Source organism: Ictidomys tridecemlineatus, chromosome 9 (assembly GCF_052094955.1).
Source record: "Ictidomys tridecemlineatus isolate mIctTri1 chromosome 9, mIctTri1.hap1, whole genome shotgun sequence".
Taxonomy (NCBI): Eukaryota; Metazoa; Chordata; class Mammalia; order Rodentia; family Sciuridae; genus Ictidomys; species Ictidomys tridecemlineatus.
Window position 1 is genome coordinate 106933833 of NC_135485.1, and position 26417 is coordinate 106960249.

A 26417-nucleotide genomic window follows, 5' to 3' on the forward strand; every position below is an offset into this window, starting at 1 on the left:
GAAAAATATCTCTGACAAGAAACAAACTCTTAGGGACTTTATCCTAGAGGCCTCAGGACCCATCCAGCATTTACCATGATATTGTCTTTGTTGGTCTTTAAGAAGTCTCTAAAATTTAATCATTGTTCATTGCTGAATTTCTACTTAATTGCTGCTTCTGCAGCTAATTTTTGCTCTCTGTTCATCTCCATTTCATCTGCAATTAATATTTACAGACTGCTTGAATAGCTTGGATAACACAAGAGACATGATGGAGCGAGGCCCTTCTCTACAAAACATGAATCAGAGTTATATTTAATTTCCACTGTTTTACGTATGCTTAATATCCTACCTTTATATAAATAAAGGAAAGATGAATTTAGACACTCTGACCTTTGGTTTCACGAAGTTAAATCTTATCTAAGTCACTCTTTCTGTATATGCTCGGAAATGTTTCCAATTTCAAGCCGATTTCTTTCATCTTGAAAGCATTTGAGTGTCTTATTATTTCTTCTTTGTTTTTCATCCCCTGTTATGAATTCCACTTCACCACTTCCCTATTCATTACATTCTCCCACCTCACTGGGTTAATAAATTCTTTTGACACTCATTGTCCCTCCTTCCTCCCCGCTTCCCTTGCTATCCCTCCTGCAAGAACAGTGCCCATCAATATTGCATGCCAGTGGTGTGCTTGGAGAATACCAGTCTGACAGCTCCCCAACCCAGCAGGGAATCTTCTGCTCCCTTCTGTTCCAATTCAATGACAAGAAGAACCCCTGCTTCCTATCCTTCCTGCCTTCAAGCACTGGCTGCTGACACCAGACTGAGAGACAGATGTTTCCAATCTCCAGTTATATTGCAAGGGCCACTTGAAATGGATTCCACTTTAGGCTCCTTCCTCAAAAGTTTAATACTCACTTCTTGAGGTACACTTGTAACTAAAAGGTAAGAGCAGTGCTCTGGAAAATGCAATCATTGCAGATTTTTTTTTTCTTCTTGGAAGGAAAAGTAGAATTAAGCAATAATAAAGTCACTGCCTAAGGCAGAGAGTGTAATATTAAATATGACAAAATGAAAGCAAAACTTCAGTCATGTAAGAGAATGAATTTCAGACTGGAAAGAAGGAGGACAAACTGGGTTAAAAGAAAATGAAAATCAGAGTGGAAAGGGGGATAGTAATGAGGTCTCAAGCTGCTGCTGATAACCTTATGATTTGAAGTGTAAGTACATTTTCAAGTACCTAGAAAACTTTAGATTGAATAGAGAAAACTTTGTTGTTATTCATAGAGAATGGAGACAATATTAAAAGACTAAAAGTAGGTAATGTTTGTTTGGGGTTTCTAAATAGGAAGAGAGAAAGACATAGGTTGGTGGATCTGAGTGCAATTTTAAAGTTAGAGAGGAAGCAGCGATAGCTAAGACTTTTTAAGGATAATAAATGCCAAATTTTAATTCAGAGTTTAGAACTGATAATAATTGTCATCTGTGATTGCTCCAAGATGTGACCTTACTTGTGAGATGTGAGGTGTGAGGTCAGCTACTTTGATTTTGTGGTACTGATGGAAGATACAAAACTCCTGGGTCAGAGACAAAGGACAGTTTGTTAGCAATCAGGTCATCTAGAATATTATCTCTTTGTGCTAGTTTCCTGAGCCCAGGTTCTCAAAGGGTGATACAAAGAGCATCAGATGACATCTACACACTTACGTGTTGGATTCCAGTAAAGGACCTCTGAGCTTAGGGAACCTGGGTCTTTGTAATGAGAAGGAGAACTGCCTGCCATTTGCTCCAGAGCAGACACTATTTTTATATTCCAAGGCAACTCTTCTACAAGCATCCTTGAAAAGACATTAAAGAGTGCACAGTAATATGAGAAATCCATGGAGAATTATCTTCCAACAATATTAAAAATAATAATAGCTACTATCATTCATTGAGTGTTAAATGAAGGTAAGCCAGATAAACTAACTTCTAGATGCTGTAATAAATAATATATAAACTACAGATAAAGAATAGAGAAAAATCAATTTCAAGTGGCCATTGCAATTACAAAGGAATTTGATATGTCCTTTTTAATATCTATGTGAATAAGATAAAGGGGATGTCAACTGGACAATGTACATTTTAATGGGTTTCTATTTGGTTGAACTAAATAACTCAAAGGTATTGATGCTAGATGGGAGAGTTTTCAAGTGGTGTCCTTGAAAAGATTTCTGTCCTTGCCTTATTCTTGTGTTACAATGTTATCAGTGATTGTGATGAAAGCACAGATGGCAGGCATATGAGATTTATGCCTAAGGATGAAAGACTGGCAGATATAGCCAATATTTGGAAGAAAGACGTAACATTAAGAAATTTACTGTGAGACTATTAAGGTAAAATCAAAAAGCTTAATATAAATGGCCATACCTAGATTCAAAAGCCATTACTGCTAACACATAACAATATAAAGTATGCCTAAGAGTCATTCATGTAAGGAACACATAGAGTGGTTAGTTTTAAAAAATTACTTAACTTCCTTGGGCCTTTCATTGCCTCATTTTATAAAGGAGATACTTAGCTATACTATCTCCATCTTTCTTTCTAACTGGAGCCTTCTCAATAATATTTATAAGTAATTACTTGATTACCAGTAATCTCAGAGAACAATTTTATGATGAATGAATATAATTACACATTTCAAATCAAAGAAATAGTAGTACCTCATAGTATTTGAATATTGAGTTCACTTTAAGATTCCCCAAACTATTGTGGACACTGTAAAAATTCCATGTGAAGATGAAGAGATCTGGAGACCATATTTTGCCAGTTGATGCTGAAAAAAAGATAAGAATGTTTGGTGTGAAATGAAGATTTTGGAGTTGTAACAATCTCCAAATATATGAAACAAAGTGGGCTAGAAAACAGGTCAAAGATTGGTGAAGAGAAACTTCAGGAAACTAGATTGGGTTCATCCCAACTAAGGATCTTTTTGAAATTTGAGTGTTTAATAAACAGGATGACCCTTTGGCAGCAATGGACTGTCAATGTGGATGTGTCTAAAGCACAGCCATGTTGTCAGAGGTTCCTGCTTTAGATAGAAGGTGATGTTCAGTGGCCTCCTGAGGGATCGTGAAATTCTTTGGATCCACATTCTCTAAGGCCAGGCTACTCTAACAGTGGCTTGAGCATTGTTATCGGGAAGGCATGAGTTTTAGTCCCTGCGCTAACCAGCACTTACGAGGTGTGAGACTTTGTACCATCCACTTAACACTTATGGGATGACTATTCACCTATCAAGATAGGTTAATTTGATTGTTGGTTAAAATCTTTTGGGGGAAACAATATGTTAGTCTTTAAAAAATAATGAAATAAAGGAATTTAGATCTTTGAGGTTCTTTCTGCCCAGATCTGAATATGAGATATATAAATAAAGAGAACTTATTTTAATTTCTATAGAAATACAGTTCTATAGTGTTTCTGGTCATATTTGAAAGAATGAATCTGCCATACTAGCCTGAATTATTCCTGAAAGTCATTTGGACTAAGTTTAGCTCCAGGGTGTCCTCATTCTGAAGTGATTCTTTTTTTTTTTTTGAAGTATTTTTCAAGTTAGGTCCTAAAAACACAAAAGTATTTAAAACCCTGTGAGACCAATGGCAAGTATTATCAGAAAAGCTAGTTACATAACTTCATAAGGACTCTGTTCTTTCTCATTCCATCCTGAAAAGTATCAGCACATATATTCAGAGGAAGCTACCAAAGGCAACCTGTGTCTACTGGAGGGGATCAAAGAGATGATGGCAAATTCCCTGTTTTCATAGAGACCTCCAGTCTTGAAAGATGAAAGCCTTGGTATAAAGAGCATGTCTTCACATTTATTTCTGCCTCACTCCCCCACTCCCCCAAAAAAAACCCAAGAGAAAACTATTTGAACTGTTTGTACAACTTTAGATCTCAGATCTCAACAAGTACGCAGTGCATAATTACTATGAAATGTCACTGACATAGTTCTCTGCTCTCCTACCAGGCCACCCATGGAAGACTCTCAGACGCTCTTGACTCCAGTGGTGAGCTGTGGGCCTCCGGGTGCCCTGTTGACCCGCCCCGTCATCCTCACTCTGCATCACTGTGCAGATCCCAATACAGAGGACTGGAAGATCCAGCTCAAAAACCAGACAGCACAGGGACAGTGGGAGGTGAGGGGGCTGCTTTCAGAGTAAAGATGGGATTTGTGTACATCAGTAGGAGTAACTATGGGAGGCCTTCATTTCTAAAGCAAAACATCAGGGGAGAAGTTTAAGTTGTACTCAAAATGAGAGAGACTAGTTTCTGAGTAGTGTGTGTGTGTGTGTGTGTGTGTGTGTGTGTGTGTGTGTGTGTGTATGCACGTATACATACACATACATACATACATACACTCTTATTTTTTAAATTTATTTAAATTTGGAGGTAGAGAGTCACTGCACATTGTACCTTGGTTAGAGCACGTTAGGCACGTAATTGCAGGAAGTATTTAAGATATAGTCTTGTGAATTTAACCTGAGAAAACAGAAAGGAAGTGTCTCCAAAGCTCTACTTTGAATGAAGAGAATCTGGGGCACCTTGTCCTGCTACATCTATTGCCATCATAACTTCAGGGCCTTCAGTGGGCCCCACTTCTCACATCAGAACCTGTCACTTAGCACCTATATCTGAGTAATATGCTTTATCAAATAATGCCAATTATGAAATATGAAGTTGTAACATACAAAGTATGTTATCATATATATATATATATATATATATATATATATATATATATATACACACACACACAGAGACACACACAAGTATGTCATATACATGTATAATATGCAAAGTATATATTATGTACTTCATGATTACATATGGTATTTTTCATTTAGGAAACAAATTTTTAAAAATATATTTGAAGATTTAAACCTCTAATATTTTAGGAATGTAGAGTTAGCAGAGTAGGAGGACATCCTGGAATTAATTAGATTTTTCTTTCTATGGATATCTGCTACTTTTGGCCATATGAGGAGATCATGCTGTGTGTGTGTGTGTGTGTGTGTGTGTGTGTGTGTGTGTGTGTGTGAAAGGGAGATAATGGTGACTGTACCCAGAATGGTTTGTCATTGAGCTACATCCCCAGTCTGTTGTGGGGTTTTTGTTTGTTTGTTTGTTTGTTTTATTGAGGTCTTGCTAAATTCCTGAGACTGGCCTTGAACTTGCAATCCTCCTGCCTCAGCCTCCCAAGTTGGTGGGATTATAGGCCTGTGCACCACTGCACTCAGCAAAGAAAAGTGTATTAAAGACATCAAGCCTGCCAAATCTTGCCTTCCATGAAATGTGGCAACAAAGATAGTTTGAAAAAATCAGTGTCCTGCTTTGGGAAGTAATTAGCAGGTGAATTTTGAAAGAATGCAATTGGATGGTATTGCATAAGGTCTTAGTTTTCCTAATTCTTTTCAAGTATATGGGGTTTTTTAGGGAAAAACTGCTATACTATAATGGCACAGCAAAACATTATACCTTTAGATTAAATAAGAAATATATATTAAATCATTTAGTTCTCAGAAACAGAAAATAAACTAAGGTATACTGAAGTCAGGGTAACTTATGAAGGTATTTTGGATTTTCATGTAGATTCCAGTAATGTAGATTCTAGGAAGATCAAAAAAACAGCCAAGCAAGGTAGCACATGCCTATAATCCCAATGGCTCAGGAGGCTGAGGCAGGAGGATTGCAAATTCAAAGCCAGACTCAGCAACGCAGTGAGACCCTGTCTCTCTATAAAATATAAAAAAGGGTTGGGGGTGTGATTCAGTGGTTAAATTCCTCTGGGTTCAAACCCCAGTACCAAAAAAAAAATGCTCTGTATAAAAGACTTCAACATAAAGAACATTATCAGCATATAGGTGGCAAAGGGAAGAGTAGAAAAGAAGATAATTATTAAGAATGGAAGTAGAAATCTGGGGCTGTGGCTCAGTGGTGGAATGCTTGCCTACCAAGTGTGAGGCACTGGGTTCAATCCTCAGCACCACATAAAAATAAATAAACAAAATAAAGGCATTATGTCCATTTACAACTAAAAAAAAGAAAAAAGAAAAAAGAAAAAAAGAAGAATGGAAGTAGCAGAATCAAAAGGCCTGAGAAAGAAAGGAATAGGAAAGGATAAAGAATAACGAGCACTCAGGAGAGGAGACTACTCTGCCTACCACCACCCACAGCGACCAGAATGCATCCTCCATGGCTTAGAAATATATATTATAAGCCCTGTCCCTTGTCTCTTCCAGGATGTAGTAGTGGTTGGAGAGGAAAACTTCACTACCCCCTGCTACATTCAGCTGGATGCAGAGGCCTGCCACATCCTCACAGAGAACCTCAGCACCTACGCCCTGGTTGGGCAATCCACCACCAAAGCCGCAGCAAAACGCCTGAAATTAGCCATCTTTGGGCCTCTCTGCTGTTCCTCCCTGGAGTACAGCATCCGGGTCTACTGTTTGGATGACACTCAGGATGCCCTCAAGGTAAGTGACTCCTGCCTGGCACTCCTTCTTCTTCACTCCACTTGTAAGCCAAGGTTTCGTGTCGCTGAACACACCTGGAGATTTGTCTGTGCACATGCACCCAGGTGTGTGAACACGTGCATTCCGCCCCCAAAGGACACAGTTAAAGAAACAGACAAATCTCTGGGGCCATGCTGATGTATGAGCCGTTTCCTTAATGCTGATTCCTCCCAATGGGCTACTTTTGTTTACCTTCCTTGATTTCTTTTAATGAAAAATGTAGAAGAGTTTGGCAAGGAGACCCGTGGATGGTAAATAATCTGCTTCCATGTTTATCTCAGCTGTGTTCTTCCTATAAAAGAAATTGGCATAATTGCTCACACTGTATGTTCCTCTTGTGTGCTACTTCATTTATATGCTTTCCCATTCTTTTTACGAGGGCTGTGAGGGAGAGGGTTAGCATTTGACAACAGGCTGCTGCTTTGCAGAATAAATGAGCTTAATTCCTGGTGTGATTATTGCCATTCATTTTATCCCATTTGAAGCTTTAAGGGATATAATAAGTGCCTTTGAAAAAGTTATGATCTAGAAGGAAGAATAAAAGAAGTATGGCAAGGATGAGGAGATAAGTCAGAATGTGATGAATGCCGCAGCCGAGATGCAAAGTTCATGCAAGTTCAAGAGACAGAGGCGTCATGTTATTTTGAGGAAAGATGAAAAGAAGCTAACATTTGAAATTGACCAAAGTGGAAGGTAGGGTTTCGACTAAAAATTCAATATTTCCAGGTGGAGGAAACAGCATGCAGAAACACAGAGCAAATGATGCCTCTAGGCAGGCATATTATTCCAGGAAGCCTAGAGTGACAGGTTCCTCCCATGAAGAGAGACCTTGACTTTCAGTGAGAGGAGTTGAGGTTCAATCTGTTGAGTTAATAGAGATAGAGAGGTTTAAACAGAAGAAAAACATGATCAGAAATATACATTAGAAATATTAGTCCGAGGGGCTGGGATTGTGGCTCAGCGGTAGAGCGCTCGCCTAGCACGGGCAGGACCCGGGTTCGATCCTCAGCACCACATAAAAATAAAGGCATTGTGTTGTGTCCATCTGCACCTAAGGGGAAAAAATATATTTTTTAAAAAATAAATGTTAATAAACAAGGAGAGAAATGAAATACAGTAGATGGGGTAGAGAGAGAAGATGGGAGGGAAGGGGAGGGGGGATAGTAGGGGATAGGAAAGGTAGCAGAATACAACAGTTACTAATAGGGCATTATGTAAAAATGTGGATGTGTAACAGATGTGATTCTGCAATCTGTATTTGGGGTAAAAATGGGAGTTCATAACCCACTTGAATCTAATGTATGAAACATGATATGTCAAGAGCTTTGTAATGTTTTGAACAACCAATAAAAAAATAAATAAATAAATAAATGTTAGTTTGACTTCAGTGGGAAGAGATAGACAGTTAATAAGAAGAGCAGGATAGAGCTGAGATGATAACAGAAGAGGATGATAAAGGGAACAGGAGAAAAGGTCCTGTTCAGTAGCCTTTATCAGGCCTGGTCACTAACCTCAGTGGGTGGAGTAAGAGATCAGACTTGTATCTCTAAGTCAATGGTAGTAAACTCAGGGGACAGGCAACTTTGGGGTTGCAACCTTAGTTCAGGCTGCTATAACAAAATACCCAGGATGGGGTGGCTTAAACAACAGTTCTTTCTCACAGTTGTGGAGGCTGGAGACTTGACATCAGGGTGCCAGCTTGGCTGGGCTCTGGTAAGAGCCTCTTCCTGGTTGCTAACTTCTCACTGTGTCCTCACATGGTAGAGAGATAACTGGAGTTTTCCCTAGGGTCTCTTTTATAAGGACACTTGTCCCATTCATGAGAGCTCCACGCTAATCACCTCACCCCAACCCTGAAGGCCCTACCTCTTAATACCATCACATTGGGGGTTAGGATCACTAAATATGAATTTTGAAGGATACAAATATTCCATCTATAACAGTGCTTATTCTTTTAGAATACTGGATTAGAAGCATAAATTGGGCATTCAGACAGAGATACCCGGGCACAGTTAGAAATACAGGTGTGGCTTTGTACCAATCTCTTGCAACCCCTGTCCTGCCCACCTCTGGTAGTTACTTGTCTGCTGTCTACTTCTATGACATCAACTTCTTTCGTTTCCATACATAAGTGAGCTCATGCAGTGTTGGTCTTTCTGTGCCTGGTATCAAAGTGTACCCCATATATGTGCAAAACTATTATGTGTCAATTAAGGCAATGTTTAAAAAGCCATACCTGATCTTTTTAAAAGAAATATAGATGTGGCTGTCCGGACAGAGAGATGATCCCAAGATATATATTCAGGAACCAGCAATATTGATATTTGTCATCCAAGGTGACCAGGGAAAATACTAAAAGACAATAGAGAGAGAAAATAATAATAATAACAACAAAACAGTAATGTATTTCTGAGAGCTTCCTATGTACCAGGCAAAATTCCAAATATTTTGTATTAACTCATTTAATCCTCACAGAAATTCTATATCAATCTCATTATCCCCACTTGACTGATATGCTAAACATGGCACAGAAAGTTCAAGTCAGTTTTTCTAGATTGCACCAGCTACTAAGAGGAGAAGTCAGGCTTTGTAGCTGCATCTGGATGTCAGGTTGAGCTGCTTGAAGAGTCACACCCTAGATGACAGGGATCAAGGAGGAAGAAGGGCAGCCAGCGGGGTGCCCAAGTTGCTAAAGAAAGATGAGCACCCAGAGGAAGAAGAGAAGGGGGAAAAACAAGTCCAGGAAGCCAAGGGAAGAAATTTTTTCTGTCAGGGTATTTCCTATGGAGTTTCCATCTACAGGGTAGTTCTGGGGTTATGAAAACAAAATTGACTCAAGGGACACAAATGGAGGCAGAGAGACAAGTGAGGAGCCAATTGCAATCATCCTTCCTCATGGTGGATCTGACCAGCTTGGTTCCCAGGGGAGGGGATAAGACCAGGTGGGTTGCTGGATGTATTTTTGATGATCAAGCCTATAGGATTTTTTTTTTGATGTGGAATAAATGATAGGAACACACAGCTCTAGTGTAAAGCTTCAGGACATTTCTTCTAGACTCCTTGAAAATGCAATACCTCTAAGACACTAAGAAGCATCATGATTTCTAAGATAGAAATCATGCAAGGCTTAAATTCTTCTTAGGGAAAGTTGTATTTGTTTGGGGATCCTGGGATCTGATTAACACAAATCTTTTCAAAGAATTCCAGGAAAATTATTGCAAAAATCATACCATAGAAGACCCAAATCATATCTAAAGTGTTTGGTACACGTAGTTTTAATCACACACATAGTTATACTCAGAAAACTCTTGTCCTGTCTTCCCAGCAGACACACGGAGATCTATTAAAAAATGCAAATGTATATTTTATAAAATACATTTGATTATGTTGATTAGAAAGCCATGCCAATGGTCAACACTGAGAAAGACCAATGAACAGCTTTTTTTGCAGTGAAAATAACCCCAAAGTAGTTTGTATTGTGGTCAATGCTTTCCAAATAGACATTTATAAATTTTCAGCATCTGGGGATCCAGCACTTAGCCTGAACCAAAACATGAATAATGGATGAGGCATTCTTAAACCTCATGGACTTTTAATAATGCAAAAATATCAAAATTCTAGTTGTAGGTAAATGGTCTGTCCAACATACCAAAGAGATAGTTTAGTCACATTTATACGATCTCACATTCACCTTTGAATTGTGAGTGGATTAGGAGTGGATTAGCTGGAAAAGGCCCTTCAAGGCTGAAACTTTGCCTTCTTGGCACCCTGCTTGCTAATGTTCCCTGCCAGTCTCTCTGATGTCCCTGCTTCTCTTGTGGCTCTAAACCCTTAGTACATCACCCCTCCCAAGTCCTTCTTCCTCCTTCAGGCCTACCCCACTCCTGTTTCATGTTCTTCCCAACCCACTAGTTCTTTATCTCAACACACATAGGAATCAGTGATGAGCTTTTGAAAGACTCACTCCAGGGCTCTTCCCCAAAGGCTCTGATCTAACTTGTCTGGGTACTGAAGTTTTTTCTTACGGCTACCTGTGTTACTCTCTTGTGAACTCATCCTAAATATTTTCATCTCTTTTTTGGAACTTTGATTGTATTAAGGACAAACTTCCCTACACCCCCAAATGGTTCTTTCCCCATTTCTTTACCTGACCACATTAACTACCAGTAGATCTTCCAGGTTAACAATGCCTGTCACGAAGTCCACACCCTTGAATTCACCACAGGCCAAAAGGAAAATTCTTTGGGGGGCTGGGAGTGGTACTGGGCATTGAACATACGGTGCTTTACCACTGAACTGCATTCCTCACCCCTTTTTATTTTACTTTTTATTTTTAGACAGAGTCTCAATAAAGTTATTGAGGCTGGCCTTGAGTTTGCAATGCTCTTGCCTCAGCCTTCCAAGTTGCTGGGATTACAGGTGGACACCCAGCTAGGTTGAAAATTCTAATAGTTCCCATACTCCATGACTATTTCTCTGGCATCTCTCCATTTCATGAGCTGGATCTTCCTTGTGTGGCTCATTACCTGTCTCAATTCCCTTAGCACAAACAACATCCTCATCCTAGCAAGACTTGCCTCCATCATTCTTTCTACCCATTTTATTCCAACAATTCTCTGAAATTTAGTGTCCCCACTTAAATCATAATCCCTTGGCCCAGAGGTCCTCTATTCCATCATTCGATCATCCCACATTATCTACCTACCAGTATAAATGTTCTATAGCTTTCATCCTCGTTGCCAAGACCTCCAATGGTGACTGGCTTAATTAATGACTACAACTATCTTTCCTTGCTGCACACCGAAGCTGCCCTTGGTTCTTAAGGAGAAACCTCCTCAACCTTTCCTGGTCTCCTGATCTATAAAAAGTCTGTAAAAATTCCTCTGTTCTTACCCATATCTACAGGGAACTCACTTCCCACCTGAAATCACCTGTCATCTTGAGCTGGAGCAGGCTTTATGAATTTCCATAGCAATGATGACCTCAAATGAACACGTATGCTCTACTACAACTTTCAGTTCTACTCTGTTGTACTGCTATGAAAAAAAATCATACATTTCCAATTGAGTTTAAGCAATACCTCACCTGTTCCTCCACACACTTTTATTTCTCTCTTCTAGACTCTTGGATTTCACGCAGCATTCTTCCAAGTATCTTCCACTCCCCTGAAATTCCCAGTTGTCCTGCCTCTCCATGTTTAGGAATGACCTCACCTTCCAGCGGATGCATCCTTTCTGATTCCAAATCCTTAACTTCAATCTCTTCTTTCATAATTTGGACTCCGATGAAAACAAGCTCTGCTTCTCTGTTTGTGATCTAACCCAACTCCTCGCCACCTCCATCTTTAGCATAGCAAGTAATGCCCAAAGGTGGTCCTCCCAGGACTTGATAATTTCTTAAAGTTGCTATTGTAAGTTGGGGATTCATTATGAATGACAGAAAAACTCACAGAAACATCAGAAGAGGGTAGATATGGAGCCCCTGTGGAGTAGTCACTCTCAGGGGACATAGCTGCACAGTCCTTGAAAGATTTTAGAAAAAAAAATGGTGGCCCAATGTCTAGAGAGGAGTGTGTCAAGAATGCTATCACATTTTATCATCTCTGGTTATATTATCATATTTATGGATGGGGAAAAAAAAAGAAAGTTTCCATATCAGTCATTCTCAAGTAACCTTGGTACCTTTTTTTCATCTCACATATACTTCTTTGAGTTTGGCAGCTCTTATAACAAATTTTCCTGTATTTTGTTAAGCCTTGGGGCAAAAATGGTCACCTAAAACTTAAAAGCTGCATTTAGCAATTGTGAAGCATTCGTATGGAATCAGAATGCCAGGAGTGACTGACGGGGTAGAAGTCAAGGCTGGTGGGAAACAGTGGAATTCTTTTATACACCTTTCAGGAGGGGTTTTTCCTATGCATGAGTTTGAAGGACCAGTGGGAACAATGCTCAGGTTGAGTTCACATAAAGACATAAAGATGCTAAGAATTTTGAGAGTAGTTTGGAAATCAACTCAAATAGAGAGGTCAAGTTTATTGAAAAGATGGTATTTGGAGTATCAGAGCTTTTCTTTTTCCTTCCTCATCAGGTGATTAAAGTAATAAAAATGGTGTTTTCCTTTCATTATTTGTAAAGACTTAAATCCTAGTATAAATAGACCAGAAATTAACAGAGAGCAAGGTTATATTTGGAATAAGTTTTTAAACACCCAAGGAGAAATGTACATCTACATAAAAATAAGAAGTTTCTGCCCCACTACATGAAGAGTAAAATATCTGAGAATCTGCTCCTAACAAAGGGGCTTATATAAATCCTGAGATTCAGAACAGAAAAGTGGAGTTATTTTCATATAGTGTGGATAGTGTGAGATTTTTGTTGAATTTCTGACAAATGTATTTATGATATGAACCAAATCATGTGTATTGACATACTATAGCTTTATGGAGTCACCTGGAATATTGAAGAGTCTTTGTTGGATTCATTCAATTTTCACATACCCTAATCTAGGTTCTAATATACTCGAAGAACTCTGTGAAAGATAATATCATGTTTTAAAAAAAGAAACACTTAAAAGTGGAGAAAAATGAATCTCTTGGATGAAGCCTAGTTGAGAATTGTTTGCTACCTTCCTTGGCCATGTTGGAGACAGTCACAGGCAGCTGGTTAAGTGGGGAGGTGGTTTTATTTTCATCCTACCACCTGTCACCACCTCCACTGGCATCTTTCTGTTGCTTCTTTCATGCCCACCTGTGCCCTTACTGAACCCAGAACTCCTCAGTCTACTTCATCTAGGCCTTTAAAGGCTGGCTTTCCATAGAATGGGCCCCATTAGCCACAACTTTCCTTTCCATGCCCTCATACAAACCTTAAAATGACCCTAACTTGTGTTTTATATACTTTCATAATCTTGCTTTGGGGAATTAAATTAATATATTCATGCATATGACACATGTGTTGCATAACGAGAAGAAAAAAATGTGTTAAAGTTTCCTAATGATTTTGTCTGCCTCAGGAATACCTTGAAGATTCAAGGAGATCAAGATTATTAAATCTCCTGGAACAAAATAGGACCTAGATATGAATCTCTTAATCATCCCACAGAGGGAATTTAGACTATCATGGCATGTTAAAGATAATAGCTCAATGAAAATATTACATTGAATTTTGATGTAATTGTGGGACGCATTTCAGGTTTGTTGGTAGTTTGATCATTCAGCCATTTAATCACAAGGATCTTTTCTGGTACCTTAAAATTCACCCTTTATTTATTGTCTTCTCAGGAGACTTAGCCTTGGCCCTGGCCAATCCTGTAGCTTGGAAATGACCTGCCATGTTGAATTTATTTAAGAGACAGAGGGAGAATAGAAGTAGTAGTAGATTGAATAATGCCTCCCTAGGATACCTATACATTTATATTCAGAATCTGTGAATATGTATTACACAACCAAAAAAAAATGATTTTACTGTCATGAACTATCTGAGATCTACTTTGCTGTAATCTGGACAGCCTGATTGGATCTAATCTCATTATGTAGGTTCTTCAAAGTGGAGGCCCTTTCCCAGCTGTAGGTATAGGGAGGCATGATAATAGAAAAAGAACTAGAAATATGTGTTATTGCTAGACTTGAAGATGCAGCAAGGAAACCAGGAGCCAAGGGATGTGAGAAACCTCCAGAAAGTGGAAAAGACAAAAAAAAAAATCAAAATTTTCTCTTAAGCTTCAGAAAGGAAGGCAATTAGAACTTGATTATAGACAGTTAGGCCTATGCTGGACTACTGACCTCTCTGACTGTAAGACAGTTAAGAAATGCAATGTTAGTCCAAAATGACCTAAAGCAACCTATTCCCAATACATAGATGTGAGAAAAAAAAACCACAGGAGTATGCCCAGGGGGATCGAAGTGGCATGGCCACTTCCTTGAATGTTACCCCTTGGCACTTTGCTTTAAAAGTGTCACAAACTTCCCTGTCTTGGCAGGCTGGAAGTGGCATCTCAGATCAAGCATCCATGGCAGCAACAGCTGTGGGAACAGCAGGCAGAGCCCTGAAAATGAAGTGACTTGATGTGGAAATGTTTGCACATGGTCACTAGAGTCCAGCCTTGTTATTATTAGGGATGAAGCAAGGCAGACTAACACCGGGGGAGAGCAGTGCACCCCAGCGTGAACACAGGAAGGGAAAGTAGCAACTCGAGGCTGGGTGCCAGTGAGGATGACCTGAGCAGGTGGAAGAGGCCAAGCTGACAGTCAGATGTTCCCCACTGCCTGGCTCAGCAGCCTGAGGCCCGAAGGCCAGAGGAGGAGACAGCACATGCAGGGCAGAGAGCAGCCTTGCTGAAAAACTGGCAGGGAACAGGAGAGAAGGATGGTCACTGTTTTTGGCCTCTGCTTTGGTGGAGTGCAGGCACACAGCTGTGACAGAGACAGTGGCGACAGCCACAGTAGCAAAGAGAGAAATATCTCATCCCCAATGACCAGGGCAGGTTTCAACACAGGATTAAAGAATGAATAGAAGCAATAGAAGCAGGTTCATCTAAATCTGTTGGCAGATGTGATTCTTTTCAATACCAGTCAGCACAATCATTGAAGGTTGGTCTTTTGAGGTTTAACCCATGTGGCATGCTGAGCTGTTCCCTGTGTCTTTCCTGTTGCAGAAGCTGGGTGAAGGTGGGGCTTGCAGCGGTACTACTGGTCCCCCAGGGCTTGGCCAGCACCATGGACAGAGCATAGGGGAGGGGTTCCATCTAACACAAAGGGAACAGCTGTAGTTCAAGGCTGGGTGCTGCTTTATTGTAGTCTCAGTGCAGGATCTCAGAGTCTTCTCCACAATAGCTCCCTCTATCTGTTCATGGGCCTGATGCCATTCTCCAGCTCCTGTGCAACAATAGGCACAGCCAATCCATGATTCTGTTTCTTTTGAGAATAAGGATGCTGGAAATATAACATCTAGAAATGGTACCAAGAGCAAAGCAAGACAAAGTGAAACCATGATTTAACCTCCTTTCAACCTTCTCTTCAATGGGTTATATAAGACTTACGTTTTATCATCTGTTTTACCCTTTCTCTGGTGGATGAGGTTTTTAATAAGAAAGGGGAAAAAAATGATAGGAAAGCAATTGGGGAGGAAACGAGAGGAAAGAGAGGGAGACATACCTACACTGAAGTCTATATAATCCACCAAAAGGAAAAACAGCCCTTGAGAACCTGGAAGCTAAAAGAGATGCCTCTGAGGATGAAGGTGATGCAGTTGGGAGGAGTGAAGTCAGAGAAGGAGCAAGTTATTGTTCAGGGCAATGGTGAGCAGAGGGGGGTGGGGAGGAGGAGGGCAAGGAAAGAGCCTGAGAAGAACAGCCCTCACCAGAAGCAAAGGTCTCCCAAAATTGCTCTGGAGTCCCTGCCCCTCAAATTTCTTGTCCAAAGTCACCAATATTTCCCTTTGCATAACCAGCTTCAACCTGGTACCTGTGACCCTGTAGACAGACTTTTGGTGTTGTTTTCTGATTTGTCACTGGGGATTGAACCTAGAGGCACTCTACACTGAGCTACACTCCCTGACTTTTTTTTATTTTTTGAGACAGGGTCTCACTAAGTTGCTGAGGCTGACCTCAAATTTGGGATCCTCCAGCCTCAGCCTCCTGAGTCACTGAGATTATAGGTGTACCAGGCTCAGAAACTTATATTCTTAAACATGGTCCTCAAGCATCTATGTGGCCCCAGAAGCAATAGCTCCGAGACTTTCACTGAAGGGAATTTGACCAGGCTTGGAGGAACCAGGAAGAAAAAGAAGGACAAGAGAAGCAGAGAAATCAGATGCAATCTCACCTTAAAGTCATGAAGTGAGAAGTTATGGGATTAGAAAACATGGAGCAGAGGAGTCATAGGGCTTCCAGGGGTATTCCCTTCCTGCTGCTCTTTGTCAGGCCCAGTGCAGCAGATCCTATCATGTAGGAGCCGGGAGCATTCTGGGTACAGGCCAGAGCTACTCCCTTTTCATGGACAGGCCTTTAAAACAGCTTGAATTTATTAGGGCTCTTAAGTGGCCCAGGCTAATGGCTCGGCCTGGATACTGTCTTGGTTTAATTGGTTATTGTGCAAGCTGCTTGTTTCTACTGTGGAATCCCCTGTTGCCGCCTTTGGAGCAATCCCTCACAGCTTCTGGAATCTATTCAGCCCTCACTCAGGCTCCTGCTGGAAGCTGCCACTACACTGTGCCATCCCACAGGATTGCTTGGATCCCTAGAAACACCAGACTCCCGGTGGCACTCCCGCTGAGGCTCCCAGGTGTAGACATGCATGTTGTCATGGAGGGTGGGCTAGGGGCACCTCTGTGAATAACTGACTCTGTGAGTACCTTTTCAAGGTAAAGGGAGAGGGATGGAGATAGAACCATGCAAGGATTTCCTTCTCGTGTAGCACAGCAAGCTCAGCAGAGCAACAGTGGATCGCCCAGAGTCTGACCCAGCACCTGGGGTGAGGGATGCTACCAGTTGGAAAGACAACTCCTACAGAAGAAGGTGATATTTATATTTCTAAAAGCAGAGCCTAGATGGCATTTCTTTTCAAGGTCATAATATTTTTCTTAAGTCTTCCTAAATCTTTTGACCTTAAGTATATTTGGTACTTGTTCTCTCCAAAGATGTGGGGAATAGACTAACCTTTGTGATCCAGAATCAGTGTGTCTAGGAGCTGCTTTACAGCTGAGCCCATGACAGTGTGTTTAGGTATTCACATGTCGGTCTCCCCCATGGACCAGGAGCTGTTGGAGGCTAGACTGAGACTCCCTTGCCTGCATGCTGTAGACCCTAACATGACTTCTACCAGGCCTTGCACCTCTCATTGATGTTAAATAAACATTCCCAGGAAGATAAAAGAAAGGAACACATTTAACTGTAAAGCCACAGTTTATTGATTTTTGTGTCTGCCACTTTTATGTCCTCTTGCATATCTGTACCTCATAAGTATTAGCCAAGATGATTTCATGCAGAAAGAATCCAGAAAATCAGGGGTTTTTTGAAGTACGAGGTACAGTGTCTTTTTAAGTGGAATCTGCTATAGCATATCTGAAATTTTTATACTTAATACTGTAGCAATATGGAACCCAAACCTGATTAGCCTGTCCTGTGGCTGGCTTCTATCCCCTAACACAAAACTCACACATGGGATTTGCTGTACGTGGTAAGTCAACTCTGACTCGTGTATGGTGTTAGTTTAGTTTCCAAGGAGTTTTATTTATTGATTGAGGTATCTTTCATTTCTCTTTGAATTTCTGTAATGCTTTGGTTCTCGTCTTCTGCTGTATTTGATGTTTTCTTCAAGTTGAACATTCTGCATGTAATGATACCCGTTGATACTTTTTAGGAAAATGTGTTAAATTTAAGTTTGGAAAAGATTCGTTTCACTGAATCATTCACTCTTGGGCTGATTTCTCCCAAGGTACTAGTGAGAGGACAGCTGCCTACCTGAGCAGTCTCCAGAACGCAATTCACAAACCCTGGCCCATGAACCATTGGAGCAAAAAGGGGCAATATTACTTCTTCTCTGTTGATTTACCTTACCTCATAGTTTTAACTGTATATTTATAATGTAACATATTGATGAACTGATGAATTAATATAGGTCTATAATTTATAAGGAAAATAACATAAAATGCATAGTCAATTTTATGACTGGTAGAGGTATGCAAGCAAGTATGCTTACAGCCTTCTGCTCTTAGCATAGAGGCAGCTAGATGGGCAGTTTTCTGTCACAGAGTTCATGTCCAATTGAAGGGGAGAGAAAAGTCAGGCTTCTCCCAGCTCTGTGCAGCAACTTGATGTCCCTCCTGGTTGAGGGGGAGAGAGAGAGCTTAAGAATATGGAGAGTGTGTTCTCTGGCTCCACTGTCACTAAATTTGGTTCTTTGTCACTTTATTGAGTTTGTTGTCTCCAAAAAGGGCTCTCTAAGCCAGGCCAGACTGTCTTCACTAGGGAAAAGCCTTTACCGTGACTTCTGAGTTATGGCTCAAGAAAGCAGGGAATGCGCCTTATTCTTGGCTGACTTCAACTCATACTTTGCACTTCAAATGTGTTGGTATTAGATTGCTTGACTTCAAGGTCATAGCCAATAGGCAGTTAAGGGTTTTTTTCCAGTTGTCCCCCTGACAAGAAAACCGATGATGCCCTAGTATCCTTTGGCAGTCTTTGTTGATTGTAGGGATAGGGTGTGGATTATACATTGTTGGGTACAATTACCTCCCAGAATACAATGCATCTTCTTTTAGACATCCCAGGGAGATAATTTGGATGTAATGAAGATCTATAGTAATCAGATAATTACTATCGATTGCTCTTTAGACGTCTTGATGAGGTAATTAGGGCATACTGGAAAGAAGCTAGAACTGATTGATTGGCATGACTGTAATCTCAAAGATTTCTAATTATGTTTCTTTTCTTCTAATGGCTTATAAACAAACATCATTTTGGCTTTAGAATTTGTCAGGTGCCAGGTTCACTGGGAACATCAGCTTTCTCTATTATGCTAACTAGACACCAAACATGATCAACATAAGCTCATTATGCCTTCCTGCTGAAGCAGAAGAAACTGCAATTAACCCTCACTTTTCTTCTTCTTCTTCTCGATTTCCACATGGCCAGATTCTTGTCAAGGAATGGGATGTGCAGTGTTGTGAAGGGCATTCTGGTGGGCCATGGGTAACTCTGAGCTGGGTGGATCTGTGTGGCCTACTGGGGACCCTTGAGACCTGCTAGTGCAGACACAGCAGAGTCAGGGCACAGTGACACAACATATGTGTCAGGGTGGCCGCATGACTGCTCAGTCTCCTGTCACAAGTAATAGCTACTCATCTCATCACCAGCCACAGGAAAGAGCAGGTCAATATTGTCAGGCAGCTGAACCACGCGCTTCTCAACATGAGGGTGCTGTTGCCTCATCACTTCAGTTAGACACTAATTAGAGGACTCCCTGACGGAGCCCGCATTCCACATTACCCTAGTGTTCCCTACGCCATAGGACCGTTAGCAGCTTGCATTGTCCAGGATAGTGGCCTAGTCCCAAGATGATGGAAGGTTACCCCACAAAGCAGCAGCTTGAATGAGCTGTTTGCATCTCATTGATGATGTTGATAAGCATTGCACTTACTGGGCCTGTGTGTGGGTTACCATTCATTCGACAAATGCAAAGTACATATGCTTCTGCTGTCAGTTTAGTTTCCTTACTGGAACTTCTACTGTGACCCATCTGATGTACTTTTTACCCTGATAGATTCCCAGTACATGCAGGAGGTATTCTACTGAACACATGTGTTCTTGACTCCCTTTCTATTAAAATATCACTGAAAAAATATCATATTTTGACTTTTCATAAAATCCATTTTTTTCTTTGATCCTGATTTTTTTTATAAAAGGACACAAATTATGCATCTTTTGTCACTAAAACCTTTAAGATGTAAGAGCAGTAAAGTTCAGGGGGACAGTTTGGTCAGGAAGGGAGAACTCGGATGTTTTGTTCACTGGTAACTTATGGCATGCTGCTGTGTGGATAATTGCAGCTGTTGTTGGAAATGCTTCATTAACTCCCATTAACAAGCTTGAGAAATGGAAGTAGATATAGAATTTGTCTTCTAGTTATATCTTTATACTGTAAGTAAACTATGGAGCAAATTTTTTCATCAGTACAATTCTTTTTTTAAATTAATTAATTAATTTATTATTTATATAGGACAGCAGAATGCATTGCCATTCTTATTGCACATATAGAGCACAATTTTTCATATCTCTGGTTGTACACAATGTATATTCACACCAATTCGTGTGTTCACAAAGGTACTTTGGATAATAATGATCATTCCACCATCATTTCTAACCCCATGTCCCCACCTTTTCCCTCCAACCCCTCTGCCCTATCTACAGTTCGTCTACTTGCAGGTAAATGGATAGAGTTAGAGAAGATAATGCTAAGTGAAGTTAGTCAATCCCAAAAAACCAAATGTCGAATGTTTTCTTTGATGTAAGGAGGCTAATTCATCAGCACAATTCTTAAAAATGAGTTGTTCTTTTAAAACTTTAATCTGAGTAATGGGTAAACTTTAATCTGAGTAATTAGTTAAAAAAACTTGCTAATCTGTATCAAAATTTCTCCAAATAGAACATAAAGTAAATATCTTCTATTTACTTTTGATAATTGGTAATTATGCAGAGAATCATTTTAATCGAAAATTTTTTTATTTCTGTACATAAAGAAGAATGAGGGAGGAAAAAGATGTCATGAGAGAAGAAGGTAGACAGGGTAGAAGGAAGAGATGGGAAAGAAGAGAGGAGGGGAGAGGAAGGTACTGGTGAATGAAATTGATCCAACTGTTCTGTGCATGTGTGACTATGCCACATTGAGACTTACTATTCTACATAATTAATATGCACCAATAAAGAAAACAAGAGCTCAAACTAAATGTCTAAAATGCATTCCAAATTTTTGTTGGCTCATTGGTTTTTATCAGTCCAACACATGTTTTAATTATTTTCCCATTTCCCTGAAAGTTAATTGAAGTCTACTTTTTGTATCTACTTATCTATATTTTCTATGTATTTTTCCTTTTATTTATTTAGTTAAATAATCCACTTGCCAGTTGGTAAAGGCAGACTGAACTGCACTTGCTTCCCAGCAATTTGACATAAATCGCAGAAACAGTTTGTTAGAAGGGCCCAGTCCCATACAAAATGGCATGGGCCTCAGTGTGGGGGTCAGGGCTATAGAAGTAGCTGCTCGTGCTGTTGCTGAAACCAGGGCTGCTGCTCAGGAGGCACAAAGATGAAACACACTTTTAATAAAAGGACAGATAAAAGTGAGACAATTATACAATGTGACTTGGTTTGGGGTATGTCATTGTAGGAAGTTTTACAACTTGAGAGACAGATGGGAGGACAGCTTCTGGAGGAACCCAAGGCACTTCATTTTAAAGGAAGTACCCACAATTTGCGCCTATCCATTCATGACGTTGCCCATTCCCTCTGGAAGAGCAAATTGCTGGCTAAATATCAGGTAAGTTCACCATGCTGAACTAAAGGCTTGGAGACAGCTAGAAGAAAAATAACCAAAGTTATGTAGGCATAACCAACCCCCTTTCTTGAAAATGCTTTTATGTTAGTACTTGTTTCATCCAGAGTTTGGGATCTGCTGGGTGCTGTAACACACACCTGTAATCCCATCGGCTTGGGAGGCTGAGGCAGGAGCATTGTAAGTTCAGAGCCAGCCTCAGCAACTTAGCAAGGCACTTAGCAACTCAGCGAGACCCTATCTCTAATAAAATATTAAAAAGTGCTGGGGATATGGTTCAGTGGTTAAGCACTCCTGGATTCAATCCCCAGTACCAAAAAAAAAAAAAAAAAGAGTTTGGGATCATTCAGGATTTTCATAAAATAGCTGATAGGCATATTTGAAGGAATGCTTTTCAAAACAATTATCCTTATAATTATATTACCTTTGTTATATTTTTAATTAATAAGAGCACTTCAATTTTATTTCAATTAATTTTCATAGGGAATTCATTGAATTAAAACAACTTCAAAGGCACTCATAGGAATAATAGAGGACATCATACCCCTTGAGACACAAATTTGTCTTCAGCCTTGCTAGGACAGTACCCTTACATTGAAAACTTAGAAGGAACCCCAATTTGGGAATTGAAATGGCATGTAAAGTAAGGATTTTATTAAGTCACAGGTATAAAGATATTGGTTCATCTCATTGGAGGTACCTGTGGAAAAATGGCAGGACTCCAGGGTTTTCACCTCCTCCTCTGTCAGTCAGCCTGTGCACTCTGAGACTTGATATCCTGATGGACCACAGATCTCAACCCTGCCCATGAGATGTGGACGCAGTCAGAAAAGCTGTGAATCCACATCTGCACACATGCAAATCCAACCAACCCCAGTGTTGCTGCTGATCTGGTGGCTAGTTCCCGAAATAAGTCAATGAACATAACTAGAAGGACTGGAATTTCCTTTTCTCTCCCTTCTCACTTTCGTATGTCAAGTACTTACACATAGATTAAGAGAAGCAATTCTACTCCTTTGTTAACAAACAGGAGCTTGGGTGAGGGTTGCAGACTTCACCCTTACCCATAGCTCAGCCCTGTTAGATGAGGCTTTGACTTCCCATAACATCTCTTCCTTTGCTCACTTTCTTCATTCTTAAAACTCCACAATTCTTCCCTTTCATAAACAATTTCCCTGGTATAATCATAACTGAAAACACTTACTATCCTGCAAACACTCTCTTATGCACTTGGCTTATTTCGGTGAACCTAGCAGGTTCATGACTTAAGTAATCCACTGCCCACTCTTTTACAGATAAGGAAACTGGGGCGTGAAAAGGTTAAGTAACTGGCCCTGAATTAGCAAATCAACAAGGGCAGGATGTTGTCAATTATACTGGATTTGGCATCAGAACCTCTGCCCTTAATCACCATGTTCTCCAATTTTTAATGTATCAATCAACTTTGTTGAAACAAGATTCTAAGATGGGTTCTTTAAGGTGCTCAAACTTTTAGAGAATTAATACCTGTTAGACATTTGGTGTTTTTTAGGCCAGGGACTTTTTCGGGGACAGCTAAATGAGTCTACAATTTTCAACTGTAGGGAATTTTGGCTGCCCCCTGTCCTGCGCAGAGGAAGGACAGAGGCATGAAAGAGAACAGTGTCAGCACGTTCTCCTTTGGGCTTTCTTTGCTATTCTCCGGAATGTCACGGCAGGGATTCCTTTTAATGAGCAATGATGGCGTGTGTAGATTTTATTTTGGGAATTTTTAAACATAAAAAAAAATATCATTTACAATGGCTTTTTATTTTTGTAAATGAGAGACTTGTGGCAGACTGGTCAGGTATGTGGATTCTGAAGGATGACTTCCTGGGATCAAATCTCAACTCTGCCACTTACTAGCTGTGTGACTGTGAATGAATTATTTGACCTCTCTGGGCCTCAGTTTCTTCATGTGAAAGGGGGACCTACTTGCACATAGGGCTATTATGAGGGTTAAGTGAGGTACTCTGTGTGGAATACTGAGACGAGTACCTGCCTGCTGAGTGTCTAATAGGTACAATTAGTCCCTCATTTGTGATTAACACTTTCATATTCTTTAGGAAATTCCTTTTTACCATATCTGGAGTGGGTCTCAAAGAAACCTCCACTGTACCTTCACTTTGGAAAGATTTAGCCTGAACACAGTGGAGCTGGTTTGCAAACTCTGTGTACGACAGGTGGAAGGAGAAGGGCAGATCTTCCAGCTGAACTGCACCGTGTCAGAGGTAAGAAGCTCCTGTCAATCACACATACTGGGGGTGGAAGGGACCCTTGAGGCGGAGTGGGACCAAGACGTGTCTCACTGTCAGCGCGTTCAGCTTGTCTTGCTGCACATGTCCAAAGGGAAGACCATCTTCCTTAGCAAACCAGGGGAGGGGGAATACGTGGGCCCCAGAAAACTCCATCCTCCTCTCCCCAGCCTGCTGGGGAGTCGTCATCCTTTCTTCCCATGGCCCTCAAAAGCTTTCTACAAGTCTCCCTTGCTCAAAGGATAATATTTTCAATGCATACGGGGAGCAAGATCCATAAAAGTATATAACAGGGAATTCGTTTTCAAGTTTCATTTCTTGTGACATGGATTTAAGCATCATGTTCTAACTTCTTTAAAACAGATCTGAATTTCAAGTGCAAGGTTTAAGTAGTGTGCACACGTTAACTTTCCCCCAAGTGTCCCACGTCCTCCATCTGTCCCTCTTCCCTTTCTGGTTCTTTTTCAGGGACCCCCCCACATATACACACACCTTTGCCCTTATGTCCCATTAAGTGGGAGGAAGAGAGTGAGGCCTCTGCACCCCCATTTCTTTTCCTGCTCTTTCCTCATATTGTAAGGAGAAATCTCTCATAACATCATTCCCCAAGTATCAAGAGAGACGTTCTTTTCCCAGGGTAGGGAAGTGTCTCAGAAATAATAGTGCAATCTACATATCTTCCCCCTGTAGCCGTCATTTTTTTTTTTGCCTTTCTTTGCTATGATTTTCACACACTTCAGTTGGGCATCTTTATGCAACCATATGATGGCCATAACAATGATCACTGCTATTTAAAACTTCTCTGTAAGGAAAGAGGAGGTGCCTGTGACCTTATGTGTTCCCTTGGATCCAAAGGCGATAGTTTGAAAACTGGTAACCCTTCATGCTGGAGGAACAAAGGAAAAAAGAATAAGGGAAGCGGTCAGGAGGCAGCCTCTCAGGGGCCTCTCAGAGATGAGTCCACGCTGCTTGCTGAGCCACAAAGCACGGGACTGTCGTATTTCACATCTTCGGCAGGCCAGGATATGATTTAAAATACTACTTCTCCCTCACTTGTCTCATGCATAGTGACGAATGAGATGTCAGCCTGTTGGGCGCGCCTTGCTCCACATGTCCTATTTAAAGGCCATCATGCTCAGCCGGCACACTCCATCCTTCTTTCCCACAGCCTGCCATGGTGCGGTCATCCTTTCCTCCTGTAGTTCCGTGAGACTTTTGACTCATAAACAACTTTAGTCACAGACCCCAGTGACATTCATAAGGAATGATCTCGGTGTCAGGGTGCCATGGCAACCGCCAGGGCCTTTGGATGCACAGCCCTATCTCCCAGGCACACTGCACCACCCCTGCTGGCTCCGGAGGGTGTTTTCACTTTCCAGGCCCAGCAGGTCTGCAAAGTTCAATAGCCACCCAGCTCCAGTGACAACAAAGGCTGAGGAATTTGGGAGGGGGGTGAGGAGGTCTGGTCCTTTGATGCTTGCGTTCTGTTCAGCAGGAACATTTGCTGTGGGCTGAAAAGGTGGATCAGATGCAGCCATAAATGAAAGAGAGCTGCTCAGCACTCTCCCCTGCTCGGGCCCACCATCTCCTCTCAGAGAAAGAACACTTTTGCATAGTGTGATCACAATTTAAGGACTTTCTTTCTTGTGCCAACATAGAGGAAAGATGATTTCTTTTGCAACGGAGTGTCAGTCAGCTCAGAGGCCAGCCCTGCAGTCTCCTTGGAGGCAATTACCCATGTGAGACAGACAAGAACATGTAACTGAGGAAGGAAGAAGTGACCAGAGTGAGGATGACTTTGGGGATTAAGAGGCACTCTGCTGACTCTCCTTCTGGGTCACCAGTCCCACCATGTGCTTAGCATTTGAATGAGGGTCAGGGAACACAGAGGAGGGTGTGAGATCTTGTACTGAGGTTGGAGCCTGAGGCCTTGAGCTGATGAACAAAGGACTATGGGGAGTCCTGAGACCCAAAAACTGTGAGAGGGGATCCAGTGTGACTGATAAACCATAAACAAATGGAGAAAAGGCTCCGGTTGCAGTTGTTTTCTTCTGAATTCTGTTCCTTCCTAGGGTCACAGGGCAAGGTGGCAGGTGGACTGGTGCTCCAATTCCAATGTCCTACCTCCCAAGAATGAGTTGCCTTGTCTGGAATATGTTGCCCCTCCTCCACCACCAAGGGCACTACTATAAAGCACATAGGCCTTGGCCTCACTGGCAGATGGATGACCTGTTGCACCCTAGGGAGACCAGCCTGTGGGTGACATACAGCATGAACCTCTCTGGTTCCTGTACCAAAGATTCCTGACTTTCATTATATAGAGATGAAGTTGAAGAATGAAAATGTCTGGAAGTCTGAAAGATTGGGCATGAATAAATACCGAAATGTAAAAAAAAATAAAAAATTATTTTAGACAGATGTGGGATGAATAATAGCCAGAACACCACAAAGGCAATAAATGGTATACAGAAAGAAACTTATAGTTTTTTTCAGGCCTTTTCTCAGTTTTAGCTATAGACAAAGACCCATTGTAGTAAATTCTCAGGTAGATAGCTCTAGAAGAAT

At 40.9% G+C, this 26417-nt stretch overlaps 1 protein-coding gene across 2 annotated transcripts in view; it reads left to right on the forward strand.

Moving 5' to 3' along the window:
• Nucleotides 1–26417, forward strand: part of Unc5c (unc-5 netrin receptor C) — a 349998-nt gene that overhangs the window by 307569 nt on the left and 16012 nt on the right. For both annotated transcript variants that reach the window (XM_005337567.4, XM_005337568.4), the window contains 4 exons: nucleotides 3989–4157; nucleotides 6261–6494; nucleotides 21415–21564; nucleotides 23664–23828. In XM_005337567.4, the coding sequence (XP_005337624.1) occupies nucleotides 3989–4157; nucleotides 6261–6494; nucleotides 21415–21564; nucleotides 23664–23828 (718 nt within the window). The remainder of the gene's footprint in view (nucleotides 1–3988; nucleotides 4158–6260; nucleotides 6495–21414; nucleotides 21565–23663; nucleotides 23829–26417) is intronic.